An 18,776-nucleotide genomic window follows, 5' to 3' on the forward strand; every position below is an offset into this window, starting at 1 on the left:
TTTGTGGTAAGACAGTCTGTACTTCAGGTCTCATGCCTAATGCCACCTAGAACTGAATGACTACTTTAAGCCAGTAGTCAGGAAGGGCTGCTCTGCCAATGTAAGGCAAGAAAAATGATTTTTTTTAAAAAAAGCATGGTAATGGGATTGTCAGTGAAGATAATGGTGAATTTCAGTTTCCTCTGGGCCAAACACATACCAATGATATAAAAAAATGCAAAAGGAGGAAATTAAAGAGGTATAATCACTTTCCTCCAAAGGAAAACTTATTTCTGTGGACCAGCAGTGGAACAGAAACCTAAAGTAGTAAGTGAGTGGAAACCCGTAGGCCTGGGTGGCGGTGGGTAGTTGGGGATTCAGCTTGTGCAGGACAGCAGGAATTAGAAGTATACTCCAGGCAAAAAGAACCAAAGCCAAACTCCGCACTCCAAACAAGGGGCAGATGGCGGTGCTCCTCTGCCTGTGAAAGAAGGTTGCCAAAGTATTAAAAAGGTTCATTGGCTTTTTAAAAGCTGTGTACATATGGAGGAAGCAGGTCTGGTCTTGTAACCAGGGCCTGGGCCAAGCACTTGCAGCCTTGGTGACCGAGTCTACCTAGTCCTTAGGTGACCAAAGGTTGGGAGTCCTGGGCTGCTGATAGTAGACCTAGTTCTGGAGCAGGACTCTGAAGGATGGATAGAGACCAGCCCAAATTTACATTTAGGAAGGGGAGGGATAGTGGTAGGAGGGACACAGAATTCCTCCCTGTCAGATGAGCTTGCAAACCAAATCCCTGAAACACGTGAAGAAAGCGTGTGCTCTGACAGAGAATGAAGACCAGTGCTATCGGTCCTTTCCCTAGGTTTAACTCTAGAGGAACTTGAAAGAGAAAATGGAGAACATTGAGAGAAACTCTGAGTTGACAAGGGCTGGTTTATTTAAAACAATTTTTTTTATTACTGTTTTTTAGTTTTTGAGACGGAGTCTCGCTCTGTTGCCCAGGCTGGAAGTAGAGACAGGGTTTCACCACGTTGGCCAGGCTAGTCTCGAACTCCTAACCTCAAATGATGCACCTACCCTGGTCCCCGAAAGTGCTGGGATTACAGGTGTGAGCCACCACGTCCAGCTGACAAGGGCTGTTTTGAAAGGTGAATGTGGGAGATGGGGAAGAGAATATCCTTAGTTTGTGAATTCCTTTTCACTCTGGGGTATTGGGTCCTATCAGGGAGTACCTGTGGGGGGTACTATGAAATTATCTCTGAGAGCATTCTCCTACAGCCTGAGAATTAAAATGGGCTGTGGGAGAATAAAGTAGAAAAGGAACTGTTAAGGTTCTGCTTCCAGTTCTCCTTCACCATTGCCTTAGATGAATAAAACCTGTATCCAAATCTGTTCTCAACTAAAAGATCCGATCCAGCTGAAGGTAGGATTGAAATCAGGACAGTGGATAACCCCTGATGTTTGTGAGGCACTGAGACAAGCACGTGGAGACCAATTAACCGCTGATGATTGCTTCAGTATCATCCCCTCTCAACCCCAGGAATTGGGGGATTATAGCCCAGTAGTGTCTTCTAATGCTGCTTCTCCCTGGGAGTGATCACCCATGTCAGTGAGTGATTACGTTTTTCTGGCTTGGATTTTATCCACCACTCAGCTCTGAATTGATTGGGCATAAGCCAGTCTGGAGTCTGGCCTTCCACAGGCACCGCCTGACAGGAGCCAGTACCCCAGAGTGAAAGGGAATTCACAAACTAAAAAAAATAGACACATGAGAAACATAAAGATTTCAGTAGAAGCTGATATATTAGAACACTTGTCCAATAAACTTAAAATTATTATAGTAAATGTGCTAGAAGAAATATGGGAAGATACTAATGTGAAATGAGAACTAGAAAACGTGAGAACCAACAAACCTGCACATTGTGCACATGTACCCTAGAACTTAAAGTATAATAAAAAAAAAAAGAAAATGTGAGAACCAAGCCAAGTTGTTGTAAGATTGAAAAATGAGATATTTAGGAGACTTCAGGAGATGGGATAAATAATACAGTGGGTACAGCCAAGAGAACTGAATTAGAAGACCAGGTTGGCAAATCCCTAAGAAGAAAAAAAGAAATAGAAAATATAAAAAGAAAAGCTACAAGATAAATGGAGGGTAGAAGTAGTAGTGTTAACAAAGATGTAAGACGTCCCAGAAAGAGAAAATTAAAAATCAGGACAAAGAAATACTGGAGATAGGGCTGGGCACGGTGGCTCACACCTGTAATCCCAGCACTTTGGGAGGCTGAGGTGGGTGAATCATCTGAGGCCAGGAGTTCGAGACCAGCCTGGCCAACATGAGGAAACCCTGTCTCTACTAATAATACAAAAAAATTAGCCAGGTGTGGTGGTGCACGCCTGTAGTTCCAGCTACCTGGGAGGCTGAGGCAGGAGAATCACTTGAACCTGGGAGGCAGGGGCTGCAGTGAGCCGAGATAGTGACATTGCACTCCAGCCTGGGCAGCAAGAGCGAAACTCCATCTCACAAAAAGAAAGTTGTACTATATGGAAAGAGAAATTAGATCCCTACCTCATTATCATTCATAATGACAAAATCTGTCTAAAAAACCATAATGAGGTTCAGTTTTCAAACTCTTCGCAGGAAATAGAGGTGTATAGCATTTAGATTATAAGGTGAGGAAGGTTTGTTTTATTTTTTGAGACAGGGTCTTGGCCTTGTCACCTAGGCTGGAGTACAGTGACGTGATGATAGCTCACTGTAATCTCTGCCTCCCAGGCTGAAGCATTTCACCAAAATCTCCTGCCTTGGTCACCATGCCCAGCTAATTTTTTGTAGAGATGGGGTTTTGCTGTGTTGCCCAGGCTGGTTTTGAACTCCTGGGCTCAAGTGCCCTGGCATCTCCCAAAGTGTTGAGATTACATGCGTGAGTCACCACGCCTGGTCTGAGGAAGGGTTTTGTAAAAACGAAAGCATTGATTATGAAAGGAAAGTTGATGAACTTGACTATATTAAAATGAAAAGTTATTGTTTATCAAACAACATCATTAAGAGAGTGAAAATACTAGTTAAAAATTGGGAAAAGGGCTGGACATGGTGGCTCATGCTCGAAAGCCCAGTACTTTGGGAAGCCAGGGCCGGAGGATTGCTGGACGCCAAGAATTCAAGAGCAGCCTGAGCAACATAGCAGGAACCTATCTTTAAAAAAAAAATTTTTTTTATTAGCTGGGCATGGCGCTGCACACATGTAGCCCTAAGCTACTCAGTAGGCTAAGGTGGGAGGATCGCTTGAGCCCAGGAGGTTGAGGCTGCAGTGAGCCCTGATCATGCTGGCGCACTCCAGCCTGGGCAACAGAGTGAGACTCTTTCTCAAAAAAAATTAAAAAATTGGAAGAAGATAATCATATTATTAATAATACGAAAAAAATGGGTGAAGATCTGAACTGAACAGTCATGTGCCAGACGAGAAACTACTAATAGCTAATAAATATGTGAAGGAGCGTTTTATATTTAATGATCAGAGAAATAATAAGACCATAATGATACACCATTTTATATTTGTGTGATAGCCTGAGAATACAATTTTGGAGAGGTCATAGATTTGCAAAATCTCTTGTTACTGCTGGTAAGAGGTCTTGTGTTTAGCTGTCATGTCCATTTAGTCCTCTTTAATCTGGAACATTTCATTGTCTTTCATGACAATTACTTTTCTGAAGAACACAGTCATTCCTGCTCTGTCTCTTTTTAAAAAAATAAGTGAGGCTGGGCATGGTGGCTCACGCCTGTAATCCCAGCACTTTGGGAGGCCAAGGTGGGTGGATCACAAGGTCAGGAGTTCGAGATCAGCCTGGCCAGCATGGTGAAACCCCATCTCTACTAAAAATACAAAAGTTAGCTGGGCGTGGTGGCGCGCGCCTGTAATCCCAGCTACTTGGGAGGCTGAGGTAGGAGAATGACTTGACCTTGGGAGGCGGAGGTTGCAGTGAGCCGAGATTGTGCCACTACATGCCAGCCTGGGTGACAGAGCAAGACTCCATCTCAAAAAAAAAAAAAAAGGTGTTCCTCACTTTGGGTTTGTCTGATGTTTCCTCATGCATAGGTTCAGGTTATACATTCCCAACTGGAGTACCATGTAAGTGATGTTACTGTCCTTCTCACCTTGTCATATGTAGAGAGGCACGCCATGTCCTTTGCAACTCATGGTGATGTAAATTTTGAGCTTTCTGTGAAGATGTCCCATTTCTCTACTGTATAATTTCTATCGTTTAGATACTTTAAGACCATGTAAATACTCTGCATTTCACCAAAATCTCCTCCTAAATTTAGCATTCATTCATGTGTCTTGCCTGAACCAGTTTTTCTATCATGATTGCAAGATGGTAATTTCCTAACTCCAGCACTCTCTATGTTTACTAGTTACCACTTGACATTGATTGTACAGTAATCAAGAGCTTTTTCCCCTTCTACCACTTATCAGTAAGAACCCGGGCCGGGTGCGGTGGCTCAAGCCTGTAATCCCAGCACTTTGGGAGGCCGAGGCAGGCGGATCACAAGGTCAGGAGATCGAGACCACCCTGGTTAACACACTGAAACCCCGTCTCTACTAAAAATACAAAAAATTAGCCGGGCGTGGTGGTGGGCACCTGCAGTCCCAGCTACTCAGGAGACTGAGGCAGGAGAATGGTGTGAACCCAGGAGGCGGAGGTTGCAGTGAGCCGAGATCATGCCACTGCACTCCAGCCTGGGCGACAGAGCCAGACTTTGTCTCAAAAAAAAAAAAAAAAAAAAACTCATGGATTCCAAAACCTTTTCTGTAGTTTATAATTTGTTGCTTATGTTGGCATAGAGCTCATGTGGGGGTCTGTGTTTTTCCAACTGTTTGACTACAATCTGTAGTGAAAAAGTATACATGTGCCTATATAATGTATTTTGTAAAATAACAGTTTTACTATGAAGGATGCACTCTATATTTTTATTTAGTTTATTTTTGCTTAAGGCTGGTTGTGAGCACTAAATTTAATTCATAGCCTCCAAGAAATTTAAAATCACTTCTTTATGCTATTTTGCCATTTAGAAACGGCCTTTGATTTCTTTTGAGATTCCTCATTTTGTGTTTTCTTTCCTTTTTTGAACATTCTGTTATGGAAAATGATAAACATAAAAGTAGCGAGAATGGTGTAATGAACCCCCCATAATCCATCAGTTAGCTTTATCAATACGTGGTCAACATTCCACTCCCCTTTGGATTAGTTTAGAGCAAATCTTAGACATCAGAGCATTTCATCCACAAAATATTTCAGTATGTATTTCTAAAAGGTAAGGACTTAAAAAACCCGAAAAATATTGTTGTATATATATTTTTTGATATGGAGTCTTACTCTGTCGCCCAGGCTGGAGTACAGTGGTATGATCTTGGCTCACTGCAACCTCTCTCCACCAGGTTCAAACAATTCTCCTGCCTCAGCCTCCCAAGTAGCTGGGACTACAGGAGTGCACCACCATGTCCAGCTAATTTTTTTGTATTTTTAGTAGAGACTGGGTTTTGCCATGTTGGCCAGGCTGGTCTTGAACTCCTGACCTCAGGTGATCTGCATGCCTCAGCCTCCCAAAGTGCTGAAATTACAGTTGTAAACCACTGTGCTCGACCAGAAAAATACTATTATTGCATCTAAAAGAATAATTCCTTAATGTTGTGTTGCCAGTCAGTGTTTGAATGAATGGAAAGGATTGTCTCAAACTGTTTATTAGGACTCGTATGTTCAAATCAGGATCGAAGAAGGTCTACAGGTTGCATTAATTAGTATCTCACATGTCTTTTAAAATCTGCGGAGAATCCTGTTTTCTTATCCATGTTCTTACTGTATGTAGACCATTGTTTTTTGAATTGAGTAATAAACATATTATGTTCTGCATTTAGGTTCGGCGTTGGGCTATCTTGACTGCAAGAAACTTGGGGAAAGTGGACAGAGATGATTATTATGACTTACAAGAAGTTTTAATTTGCCTTTTTAAAGTCATTGAGTTGGGACTTCTAGAGAGTCCAGACATTTATACTTCTTCTGTCCTAGAGAAGGGTAAACTAATTCTTCTGCCCTCACACATGTATGATACTACCAACTACAAAAGCTATTGGTTAGGTGAGTATTGTTCCTACACTAATATACTTAGTATTTTCTTTTTTTTTGTTTTTTTTTTTGTTTTTTGAGACGGAGTCTCGCTCTGTCACCCAGGCTGGAGTGCAGTGGCATGATCTCGGCTCACTGCAAGCTCCGCCTCCCGGGTTTACGCCATTCTCCTGCCTCAGCCTCCTGAGTAGCTGGGACTACAGGCGCCCGCCACCGCGCCCGGCTAATTTTTTGTATTTTTAGTAGAGACGGGGTTTCACCGTGGTCTCGATCTCCTGACCTTGTGATCCGCCCGCCTCGGCCTCCCAAAGTGCTGGGATTACAGGCGTGAGCCACCGCGCCCGGCCACTTAGTATTTTCATATAGTTCTGCTTTTTGAGACAGAGTCTCACTCCGTTGCCCAGGCTGGAGTGCAGTTGCACCATCTCCACTCACTGCACGCTGCACCACCTCCCAGGTTCTAGCAATTCTCCTGCCTTAGCCTCCTGATTAGCTGTGATTACAGGGGAATGCCACCACACCTGGCTAATTTTTTGTATTTTTAGTAGAGACAGGGTTTCACCATGTTGGCCAGGCTGGTCTTGAACTCCTGACCTCAAGTGATCTGCCCACCCCAGCCTCCTAAAGTGCTGGGATTATAGGCGTGAGTCACCGCGCCCGACCCTGTAGTTCTTGATTGTCCTAAAAGGGAAGTGTTCTCTTTTGGTAATCTGATAAAACTTGCTAAAGATAGGATTTTATAGTTCCCAGTTCTTATTCTGTCATTAAATTGACTTAACTATTACATACCTTGTTTTAAACAGTATTTATATCCTACAAACTTTTGTGTAGTAAGAGGTACATTTTCAAGCACTGGCAAATGAATTGAATCTTGTTTAAGGACACATTTTATTAACAAAATATTAGTGTAATAGTTGGCTTTAAACAGGGTTTGATTGTTAATACTCCTTTTTCAGTGTGTAAAATATTTCCTGGTAGAACCGGGCATGGTGGTGCACGCCTGTAGTCCCAGCAACTTGGGAGGCTGAGGTGGAAGGATCATTTAAGCCCAGGAATTTGAAGCTGCAGTGAGCTAGGATTGTGCCCCTGCACTCCAGCCTGGGTGACAGAGGGAGATCCTGTCTCTTAAAAATATTAAATTTTCCTGGTAGGAAGAATTGTCAGCATTGTTTACAAGTTCTATAGTGGCTCAAAATACTTCTTTTTTTTTTTTGGTGACGGAATCTTGCTCTGTTGCCCAGGCTGGAGTGCAGTGGCGCCATCTCGGCTCACTGCAAGCTCTGCCTCCTGGGTTCACACCATTCTCCTGCCCCTCAGCCTCCCGAGTAGCTGGGACCACAGGCACCCGCCACCACACCCAGCTAATTTTTTTGTATTTTTAGTAGAGACAGGGTTTCACCGTGTTAGCCAGGATGGTCTCAATCTGCTGATCTCGTGATCTGCCCGCCTCAGCCTCCCAAAGTGCTGGGATTACAGGCATGAGCCACCACGCCCGGCCTCAAAATACTTCTATACCATTTCCTTGATTCCAGATCTTAAGGTCACGTGTCGTAATTGGCAGTGATTTTTTTTCTTTCTTAGCGGTATATGGAATATGGTGCATCTTAAAATTGAAGGCATCTTATATTGATGAGATACAGTTTATATGGTAGTTATCTTAGAAATTGTTTTCTAACCATTTTCTACTTTGACACTTGAATTAGTCTAAAGTTCTGTTACTTGGGAGCAGTTGTGTATGAATATCTAAGACTTAAGTGTTTGAGAAACTAAATACTATCTTGCTTCATCTTCCTGCCTTGTTTTTCTTTTGCAAACTAAACCAGGCATTAGAATAGTATTATTTCATCAATTCAATATAACTCTAAATGATCTTACAGGTATTTGCATGTTGCTGACCATTCTTGAGGAACAAGCCATGGATTCCCTATTGTTGGGCTCAGACAAACAAAATGATTTTATGCAATCGATACTTCACACTATGGAGAGGCAATCAGATGGTAATAAATTTTACTTGGTGAATGCTTTTGAGTATGGTGATGATGATGCACTTTTAAAACGATAGTGTCTTTGCAGGAATTGGTGCATGTTGTGGAGAAAAGAGTTTTTCTGGTTTAGTAATAGATTCAGACTTTTTCGTTTTGTTTTGTTTTTTGATACGGAGTCTCACTCTTGTTGCCCAGGCTGGAGTGCAATGATGGGATGTCAGCTCACTGCAACCTCCACCTCCTGGGTTCAAGAAATTCCCCTTCCTCAATCTCCTAAGTAGCTGGGACTACAGGTGTGCACCAGCACGCCTGGCTGATTTTTTTGTATTTTTAGTAGAGACGGGATTTCATCATGTTGGTCAGGCTGGTCTTGAGCTGTTGACCTCAGGTGATCTGCCTGCCTTGGCCTGCCAAATCGCTGGGATTACAGGCATGAGTCACCAGTGCTGGGCCCAGATTCAGACTTTTAAATCAGAAAGGACCTTTATAATTTAATTCAGTACCTTCCTTCCATAGAAGAAGGGAAGTTAATCTACTTTTTCATGATGAAAAAGTTGGTGGTAGGATAAATATCAGGACCTCTGGGACACCCATTTGTAATGACATTGTGGTTAACATTGTGGGAAAAGCCTTCTCTGTCCCATGACCTCCCTTTGCCTGCCTCTTTGTTTCTCTGTGATTCTCTAATACAGTAACTGCCAGCCACATATGATTATTAAAACAAATTTAAGTCAGTTAAAATTAAAAATGCAGTTATTTGGTCCCACTAGTCATATTTCAAGGCTCAGTGGCCACACGTGCCTGTACTGTACCCTGTACTGTATTGAACGGTGCATAGACAGAACATTTCCATGATCACAGAACATTCTCTTGGATATGCTGCTCTAGATAGTCTAGATAATGAGGCCTAAAACTTGTAGTTGTCTTTATTATTAGATCCTGACCTCCTTTTGCTGATGCTTGTATCATGCTAATCATGAAGGATCTGTAATTAAATAAGTGCTTTGAATCTTTTTGAAGTTAATGAATTAATAAAGACCAAGTATACCAGATCCTATGAAAACATAATGAATATAATTTTTCCCCTCATTCTCTTCCCCATGCAACTTGAATGTTGTATATAAACTCATTTGTGGGAGATTCTGATATAAATATATTGTTATTCTTTTGTTGATAGGGCATATATATATATTTTTTGTTTTGTTTTGTTTTGTTTTTTCTTTTTGAGACCAAGTCTCTCTCTCTCACCCAGGCTGGAGTGCAGTGGTGTAATCTTGGCCAACTGCAGTCTCTGCCTTTGGGTTCAAGCAATTTTCCTGCCTCAGCCTCCCAGGTAGCTGGGATTACAGGTATGCGCCACCATACCTGGCTAATTTTTGTATTTTTAGTAGAGATGGAGTTTCACCACGTTTGCCAGGCTGGTCTTGAACTCCTGGCTTCATGTGATCCGCCTGCCTTGGCCTCCCAAAGTTTTAGGATTACAAGTGTGAGCCACCACGCCTGGCCTGTGGCATATATTTTCTTGCTAGATTATATCTGATTAAGGCTGTTACTCTTTTGCCAACATTTACTGCGTAAATTGTTCATTTCTTTCCCTTTGCCTAACTACATGTATAACTCTGTCCTTTCTGTTAAGCTAGCTCCCTTATCATCTTTTTTTTTTTTTTTTTTTTTTTTGAGACGGAGTCTCGCTGTGTCTCCCAGGCTGGAGTGCAGTGGCGTGATCTCGGCTCACTGCAAGCTCCGCCTCCCGGGTTCACGCCATTCTCCCGCTTCAGCCTCCCAAGTAGCTGAGACTACAGGCGCCCGCCACCACGCCTGGCTAGTTTTTTTTTTTTTTGTATTTTTAGTAGAGACGGGGTTTCACCATGTTAGCCAGGATAGTCTCGATCTCCTGACCTCGTGATCCACCCGCCTCGGCCTCCCAAAGTGCTGGGATTACAGGCTTGAGCCACCGCGCCCGGCCTTTTTTCCCCTTCTTTTGACACAGGATCTCACTCTGTCACCCACCCTAGAGTGCAGTGGCTCAATCAGGTCTCATTGCAGCCTTAACCTCCCAGGCTCAAGTCATCCTGCTGCCTCTGACTCCCTAGTAGCTGGGACCACAGGCATGTGCCACGTTACCCAGCTCTCACTATGTGGCCTAGGCTGGTCTCGAACTCCTGAGCTCAAACAATCCTCCTGCCTCGGCTTCCCAAAGTGTTGGGATTTACAGGCGTGAGCCACTGAACCCAGCCTCGTCTTCAAAATTTTAATTACCTCTTTGAGAAACTTTTCATAATGGTCTTCACCTAGCTACTTTCTTTCTTGTAAGCTTACTAGACACAGGCACTGTTTCAGATGCGTTGGAGGATAGAAAAATATATAAGAAAGTTCAGATGACTGTGACAAAGTCTGAGAAGTATGAGGGAAGGAAAGTCCCAAGTTCTAGGATGACTTACCAACTAGCAGTAACTGAGTGAATTCCAGCACTTGCCTTAGAAGAGTACTGTAGATGACTGAAGTGGGGGAATGTTTAATATATAGTAGGAGGCATTTAAGCTGAACTTTTAAGGATGAGTAGGATTTTGATAGGTTGTGCTAGAAGCAAGGGCATTCTAGGGCTTATTTTGGAAAAAGGCAGTGATCTATTTTTGCTGTAGATAGTATATGATTACAGGAATATGAAAAATAAAAATGGAAATAAACAGTAGATCAGTATTTTTTAAGTTCTTGACTGAGGACTTTGAATTTTCTTGGAAGACATTAAGTAGCCATTGAAGGTCTTTGAGTAGGGCAGTATATTGCTACTGCATATCTAATAGAGAAGCAGGAAGTTGGATGAAAAGTAGATAATAGCAAAGCCACGTTGAGATACGGACGGATGAAGAGTGTGTATCTTTGCCTTACTCCTTAGCTAAAGAATTTAGTCATTGACTGGGTGCGGTGGCTCACGTCTGTAATCCCAGCACTTTGGGAGGCCGAGACGGGCAGATCACAAGGTCAGGAGATCGAGACCATCCTGGCTAACATGGTGAAACCCCATCTCTACTAAAACATAGAAAAAATTAGCCAGGCGTGGCGGTGGGCACCTGTAGCCCCAGCTACTGGGGAGGCTGAGGCAGGAGAGTGGCGTGAACCTGGGAGGCGGGGCTTGCAGTGAGCCAAGATCGCGCGACTGCATTCCTGCCTAGGCTACAGAGCAAGACTCCGTCGCCAAAAAAAAAAAAAGATTTTAGTCATTTACACTAACTGCATGACACAAAATTCAGGATCATGCTGAAAGAGAATTTCTTGTGTTGTGGGCTTCATGTAGATCTGTAAATACCAAGTTTCTTTCTCTTTCCTTTATATTTTTTCATCTTCTTTTCTGTTAGTTATTGGAGGATGGGACTACAAAGTTTTGGGAGGGGTTGAGGAGCTAAGTTAGAAAAGGTTGTTTCTGGTATGGCAAATAGGGTGTGAAAAGATTATGTTTACCTAGACTGTTCTACTGTTTTCTTGCCCATTAAATAATTTGCCATTAATTTTTTGTTTTTCAGAAGTATCATAGTATTGCTTGAAAAAAAATCTTGAAAATGTACCTGCTTTTTAAAACCTATGTGTGTCTAAGGATTGGTGGCGTGCTACTTTAAATTATTTGTTGCTTGGCTTTTAGTTTGGTTACTACTCACTAGATAAAGAATGCTTAATTCTCAATGTATTTTAGTATGTTTTTCTAACTGTTTAGTAATTCAACGATTTGTGCCATTGTATTTCAGATGATAGTGTGGATCCTTTCTGGCCAGCATTACACTGTTTTATGGTGATTCTGGACCGCCTTGGATCTAAGGTCTGGGGTCAGCTTATTGATCCTATTGAGGCATTTCAAACCATTATCAACAATGCAAGCTACAATAGAGAGATCCAACATATACGGAACAGCTCTGTAAGGTTAGTTCAGCTAATGTCAGGATTTATACATCATCTCTGTAAGAAAGTGTGTTCCACTGAATTTTTTTTTTTTTTTTTTTTTTTTTTTTTTTTTTTTGAGACGGAGTCTCGCTCTGTCGCCCAGGCTGGAGTGCAGTGGCGCGATCTCGGCTCACTGCAAGCTCCGCCTCCCGGGTTCACGCCATTCTCCTGCCTCAGCCTCCCGAGTAGCTGGGACTACAGGCGCCCACAACCGCGCCCGGCTAATTTTTTGTATTTTTAGTAGAGACGGGGTTTCACCGTGGTCTCGATCTCCTGACCTTGTGATCCGCCCGCCTCGGCCTTCCAAAGTGCTGGGATTACAGGCGTGAGCCACCGCGCCCGGCCCCACTGAATTTCTTAACAAGAGGTGTTTCTGCCTTTTTTTCCCCCCTTAATTTCAGTAATTTCTATTTATTCTTAATATTTAAGGACCAAGTTAGAACCGGAGTCGTATTTGGATGATATGGTGACTTGCAGCCAGATCGTATACAATTATAATCCTGAAAAGACCAAAAAGGTATAAAACACTTTGAAAATTCAGATGCTGTTTTATTGCCTTTGTGTTGTGTAGACTATTTTATATAATTTGTTGAGTTGTTGATTTTATGATATGTAGCTGTTCTCAATCTACTACTATGTAAAAGACCTTCTCATTGAACAGCAGGTGTATTGTGCATTGGGGAAGATGGACTCTAACTACAGTGTGTATACTTTGGAAAATTAATTTCTAAGTACATTTAGGGAAGATGGAAAGTTTATGGGGACATACGTGGTATGACTAGAAATCAAAACTAGCTAGTGGAAAAAAGCTGAGAGTACATAAAAGTGTTATCAATTTGTCTTTTTATGTAACTTTAACCTCAAAATTCAGTTTATATTTTTAGTTTCTTTGGAGTTAGGTATATTACGATTGTGATATAATTGTATGCCACAATTACACCATTCCATTGTATACCATAATAATGATGTGGTAAACCAAAATAAGAGAGTTGGGAGACATATTTTTCTTAACGACTTGGATGTTGAACCTGTCATAAGTGGTGCTTATTTATCTGAACATCAGCATTTCTTTCCTTTTAGGATTCTGGATGGAGAACAGCCATTTGCCCAGATTATTGTCCTAACATGTATGAAGAAATGGAAACATTAGCCAGTGTGCTTCAGTCAGATATTGGTCAAGACATGCGTGTTCATAACAGCACATTTCTGTGGTTCATCCCTTTTGTCCAGTCCCTCATGGATCTTAAGGATTTGGGTGTGGCTTACATAGTAGAGGTTGTTCATCATCTGTACTCTGAAGTCAAAGATGTCCTCAACCAAACAGATGCCATGTGTGACAAAGTCACTGAATTTTTTCTTCTAATTTTGGTATCAGTGATTGAACTGCATAGAAATAAAAAATGTTTGCATTTGCTGTGGGTAAGTTCCCAGCAATGGGTAGAAGCTGTCGTCAAATGTGCCAAGCTTCCTACCACTGCATTTACACGGAGTTCTGAGAAATCATCTGGAAATTGCTCCAAAGGAACAGCAATAATATCATCACTGTCGTTGCATTCCATGCCATCGAACTCTGTACAACTTGCTTGTGTGCAGCTGATTAGAAGTCTCCTTAAAGAAGGTTATCAGCTTGGGCAGCAATCTCTTTGCAAGCGATTCTGGGATAAACTCAACTTATTCCTTAGAGGAAATTTATCTCTAGGTTGGCAGTTGACTAGTCAGGAAACCCATGAGCTACAAACTTGTTTAAAGCAAATTATTAGAAACATAAAATTCAAAGCACCTCCATGTAACACTTTTGTGGATCTGACTTCTACATGTAAAACCTCTCCTGCATCTTATAATAAAGAAGAAAGTGAACAAATAGGGAAGAAGTCTAGAAAAGATATGCATTGTTTGGAAGCTTCCAGCCCAACATTTTCTAAAGAACCAATGAAAGCGCAAGACAGTGTACTGATCAAAGCAGATAACACTATAGAAGGTGACAATGATGAGCAAAATTATATAAAGGATGTGAAACTAGAAGACCAGCTCTCAGCTGGGTCATGCTTAAAGCAGAGTAGTGAAAACATTTTTACTGAAAGAGCTGAAGATGAAATTAAAATAAGTACAAGGAAGCAGAAGTCTGTAAAGGAGAACTCCTCATATACACCAGAGGATTGTACTTCAAGAAATGGTCCAGAAAGGGGATGTGACAGAGGAATAATAGTATCAACACGTTTGTTGACTGATTCTAGCACTGATGCTTTGGAAAAAGTATCCACATCAAATGAAGATTTCTCTTTAAAGGATGATGCTCTTGCTAAAACCTCAAAACGAAAAACTAAGGTACAGAAAGATGAAATCTGTGCAAAGTTATCACATGTAATAAAGAAGCAACACAGGAAGAGTACTTTGGTCAATAATACTATCAATTTAGACGAAAATTTGACTGTATCTAACATTGAGCGTTTCTATTCAAGGAAAGATACAGGAGTTCAGAAAGGAGGTGGTTTCATACACAATCTTTCTTTAGACCCTAGTGGTGGTCTGGATGATAATAAGAATGGAGAACAAAAATCTCAAAACAATTTATTGCCAGAAGAGAAGCAATTAAAGAATGAAGAGTTAGATATTTTCTATTCCCATGAAAACAGTTGTGAAATACAGGAATTTCATGTTGATGATAAAGATTCGATCCCCTTTACAGAAATGGCCAATACTTTAGAGAAGAAATCATCTTCCTTTAAAGATCTTATGACTGTACCTGAATCAAGAGATGAGGCGATGAGTAATAGTACCAATGTGATTTATTCTAACTTGACAAGAGAACAGGCCCCTGGCATCAGTCCTAAATCTGACACCTTAACGGATTCTCAGATAGACAGAGACCTTCACAAATTATCTTTACTAGCTCAAGCCAGTGTTATCACGTTTCCATCTGATTCCCCTCAGAACTCATCCCAGCTACAAAGGAAAGGAAAAGAAGATAAAAGATGTTTCACAGCTAACCAAAATAATGTTGGCGATGCCTCCCGTGGACAGGTGATTATTATTTCAGATTCTGATGATGATGATGATGATGAAAGAATCCTGAGTCTTGAGAAACTCACTAAACAGGACAAAAGATGCCTTGAGAAGGAACGTCCAGAGCAGCACATTTCAACAGTCAAGGAGGAAAAGAATCCAGTAAAGGAAGAAAAGACGAAGTCTCTTTTTCAGTTTGAGGAATCTGATTCTCAGTGTTTTGAGTTTGAAAGTGCATCTGAAGTGTTTTCCGTTTGGCAAGATCATCTAGACAATAATAATTCAGTTCAAGATGGTGAGAAAAAATGTTTGACTCCTATAGCCAATACCACAAATGGTCAGGATTGTACAGATTATGTATCTGAAGTTGTTAAAAAAGGGGCAGAGGGTATTGAAGAACACGTAAGACCACAGAGCAGTCGTGTTTCTGTTGAGGAATTTTGTGAAATTGAAGTAAAAAAGCCTAAGAGAAAACGATCTGAAAAGCCAATTCCTGAAGATCCTGTGAGGCCTTCATCTTCTGTCGGAAATGAGGGCCAGTCTGATACTAATAAGAGAGATCTTATTGGAAATGATTTTAAAAGTATAGATAGAAGGACTACAACTCCCAATTCAAGTATTCAGAGAGCCACTACGGTTTCACAAAAGAAATCTTCAAAGCTTTGTACTTATACAGAACCCATCAGGAAAGTTCCAGTTTCTAAGACCCCTAAGAAAACTCATTCGGATGCCAAAAAAGGACAGAATAGAAGTTCAAATTACCTCAGTTGTAGGACAACTCCTGCTATAGTGCCACCAAAGAAATTTCGTCAGTGTCCTGAACCAACTTCAACAGTGGAGAAACTTGGCCTGAAAAAGGGTCCTCGTAGGGCATTTGAGTTGTCCCAGCGATCTTTGGATTATGTAGCTCAGTTACGTGATCATGGCAAAACTGTTGGAGTAGTTGATACTCGAAAAAAGACTAAATTAATTTCTCCTCAGAACCTGTCTGTCAGAAATAATAAGAAACTGCTGACTAGTCAAGAACTTCAGATGCAAAGGCAGATCAGACCCAAATCACAAAAAAATAGACAAAGACTTTCTGATTGTGAAAGTACAGATACTACAAGAGCAGGGCCTCATACAGCACAGAATTCTGACTTTCTTGTACCAGAATCTGATAGGTCAGATTATGATTGTACAGGAGGAACTGAGGTACTTGCCAACAGTAATGAAAAACAATTAATAAAATGCATGCCTTCTGAACCAGAAACCATAAAAGCAAAACATGGGTCTCCAGCGACTGATGGTGCTTGCCCTTTGAACCAGTGTGATTCTATAGTGTTAAATGGAACAATACCAACAAGTGAAGTAATTGTCTGTACTTCAGAGGACCCTCTGGGGGGAGGTGATTCGACAGCACATCATACAGAGATGGCAACTTTGAACGAGGGAGAGCCTGACTCCAGCAGTGATATAGAGGAAGATAACTTATTTTTAACACAAAATGATCCTGAAGATATGGATTTATGTTCACAAATGGAGAATGACAATTATAAATTCATTGAACTAATTCATGGGAAAGATACAGTTCAGGTTGAAGAAGATTCTGTAAGTCAGCCTCAGTTGGAATCTTTGGGTGGCACAAAGTGTAAGTACAAAGATTGTCTTGAAACCACAAAAAACCAGGGTGAATACTGCCCACAACACTCTGAAGTGAAAGCAGCAGATGACGATGTATTTCGTAAACCTGGTTTGCCTCCTTCTGCATCTAAACCTTTGAGACCTACCACTGCTAAGATTTTTAGCTCAAAGAGTACTTCACGAATTGCTGGTCTTTCTAAATCTTTGGAAACTTCTTCAGCACTTTCACCATCTCTAAAAAATAAGTCAAAGGGGATACAGTCAATTTTGAAAGTACCACAGCCAGCTCCCCTCGTAGCTCAGAAGCCAGTGGGTGAAATGAAAAATTCGAGCAATGTTCTTCATCCTCAGTCTCCGAATAATTCCAACAGGCAAGGTTGCAAAGTTCCATTTGGTGAAAGCAAATATTTTCCATCTTCCTCTCCAGTAAACATTCTCTTGTCATCACAGTCTGTCTCTGACACCTTCGTTAAAGAGGTCTTAAAATGGAAATACGAAATGTTTTTGAACTTTGATCAGTGTGGGCCCCCTGCAAGTCTTTGTCAGTCCATCTCAAGACCTGTGCCTGTCAGATTTCACAATTATGGAGATTATTTTAATGTTTTTTTCCCTTTGGTGGTATTGAATACTTTTGAAACAGTAAGTATGTGTTTCATTTGTATGCCTCTCCAAACTTTTCAAGTTACCTCTACCTTGCTGAGTGAAAATGAGAGTGTAGTTCAAAAGTCAGCCGGGCATGGTTGTGGGTGTGTGTAATCCCAGCTACTCAGGAGGCTGAGGCAGAGAATTGCTTAAACCCGGGAGACGGAGGTTGCAGTGAGCCAAAGTCGCGCCACTGCTCTCCAACCTGGGCGACAGAGCGAGACTCCGTTTCAAAAGAAAAACAAAAAAAAAGTATAGTTAAAATAATTGACCTTTTTGATTTAGATACTGCTTTTAGATTTCATGTTGAACAGACATTTGTGCCAGCCACTGTTCTAGATACTGGCAATACAGAGGAAACTTTTTTTTTTGAGATGGAGTTTTGTTCTTGCTGCCCAGGCTGGAGTGCAATGGTGCTATCTCAGCTCACTGCAACCTCCGCTTCCCAGGTTCAAGTGATTCTCCTGCCTCAGCCTCCCAAGTAGCTAAGATTACAGGCATGTGCCACCAGGCCTGGCTAATTTTGTGTTTTTAGTAGAGAAGGGGTTTCACCATGTTAGTCAGGCTGGTCTCGAACTTCTGATTCTGACCTCAGGTGATCCACCAGCCTCGGCCTCCCAAAGTGCTGGGATTACGGGCATGAGCCACTGTGCCTGGCTGAAAACACTTAACCCTCTGCTCCTTGGAGTTAATAGACACAACTCGGGGTGCTAATAACATACCAAGTCCAGAGGTAACACTGAAGGAAATGTTTATTGATACACAGGTAAAGGAGGACTTCTCAGAGGAGATAGTTTCTCATTTGCATTTGTTTTGTTTGTAAATAACAGAGACCTCTGCTGTAGTTTTCTTGAGGAGGTAGCAAAGGGTGAATTACATGGAATACAAAGTAGTAGTAATGAATCCTAAATTTCTCTACACATCAGACTTCCCAGTTTCTTTTTTTTTTTTGAGACGGAGTCTCGCTCTGTTGCCCAGGCTGGAGTGCAGTGGTGGTGTGATCTTGGCTCGCTGCAAACTCCGCCTCCTGGGTTCACGCCATTCTCCTGCCTCGCAGCCTCATGAGTAGCTGAGACTATATGCCACCACGCCCTGCTAACTTTTTGTATCTTTAGCAGAGACTGGTTTTCGCCGTATTAGCCAGGATGGTCTCTATCTCCTGACCTTGTGATCCGCCCGCCTTGGCCTCCCATAGTGCTGGGATTACAGGCGTGAGCCACCGCACCCGGCCGCAGTTTCTTACTCCTCATAGCAGCTGCTCTGTGTAACAGCCTGCCCAACCCCAGCACATCCTATTCTGGTTTTTCTCTCCTTCTTACTCAAGTAGAATTGACAAACGATAAGATTCCCAGTTAAAATTTGAGAAAAACAGCAAATAATTCTTTAGTGTAAGCATTCAGTTGTGTTTGGAAGGATTTTTGTGTGTGTGTTTTCAAGGCAGGTAAGAGGTGGGAGCAAATTTTTACTTATTCTTCAAAAGAAATCTTT

At 41.6% G+C, this 18,776-nt stretch overlaps 1 protein-coding gene across 16 annotated transcripts in view; it reads left to right on the top strand.

Moving 5' to 3' along the window:
* Window positions 1-18,776, top strand: part of SETX (senataxin) — a 101,213-nt gene that overhangs the window by 13,782 nt on the left and 68,655 nt on the right. For 9 of the 16 annotated variants that reach the window (XM_028834692.2, XM_028834694.2, XM_028834691.2 and 6 more), the window contains exons 6-10: window positions 5,895-6,114; window positions 7,980-8,099; window positions 11,828-11,999; window positions 12,450-12,537; window positions 13,101-17,285. In XM_028834692.2, coding sequence (XP_028690525.2) covers window positions 5,895-6,114; window positions 7,980-8,099; window positions 11,828-11,999; window positions 12,450-12,537; window positions 13,101-17,285 — 4,785 coding nt within the window. The remainder of the gene's footprint in view (window positions 1-5,894; window positions 6,115-7,979; window positions 8,100-11,827; window positions 12,000-12,449; window positions 12,538-13,100; window positions 17,286-18,776) is intronic. The other 7 variants (XM_077967263.1, XM_077967262.1, XM_077967261.1 and 4 more) reach the window with 1 other exon arrangement.

Source organism: Macaca mulatta, chromosome 15 (assembly GCF_049350105.2).
Source record: "Macaca mulatta isolate MMU2019108-1 chromosome 15, T2T-MMU8v2.0, whole genome shotgun sequence".
NCBI classification, from domain to species: domain Eukaryota; kingdom Metazoa; phylum Chordata; class Mammalia; order Primates; family Cercopithecidae; genus Macaca; species Macaca mulatta.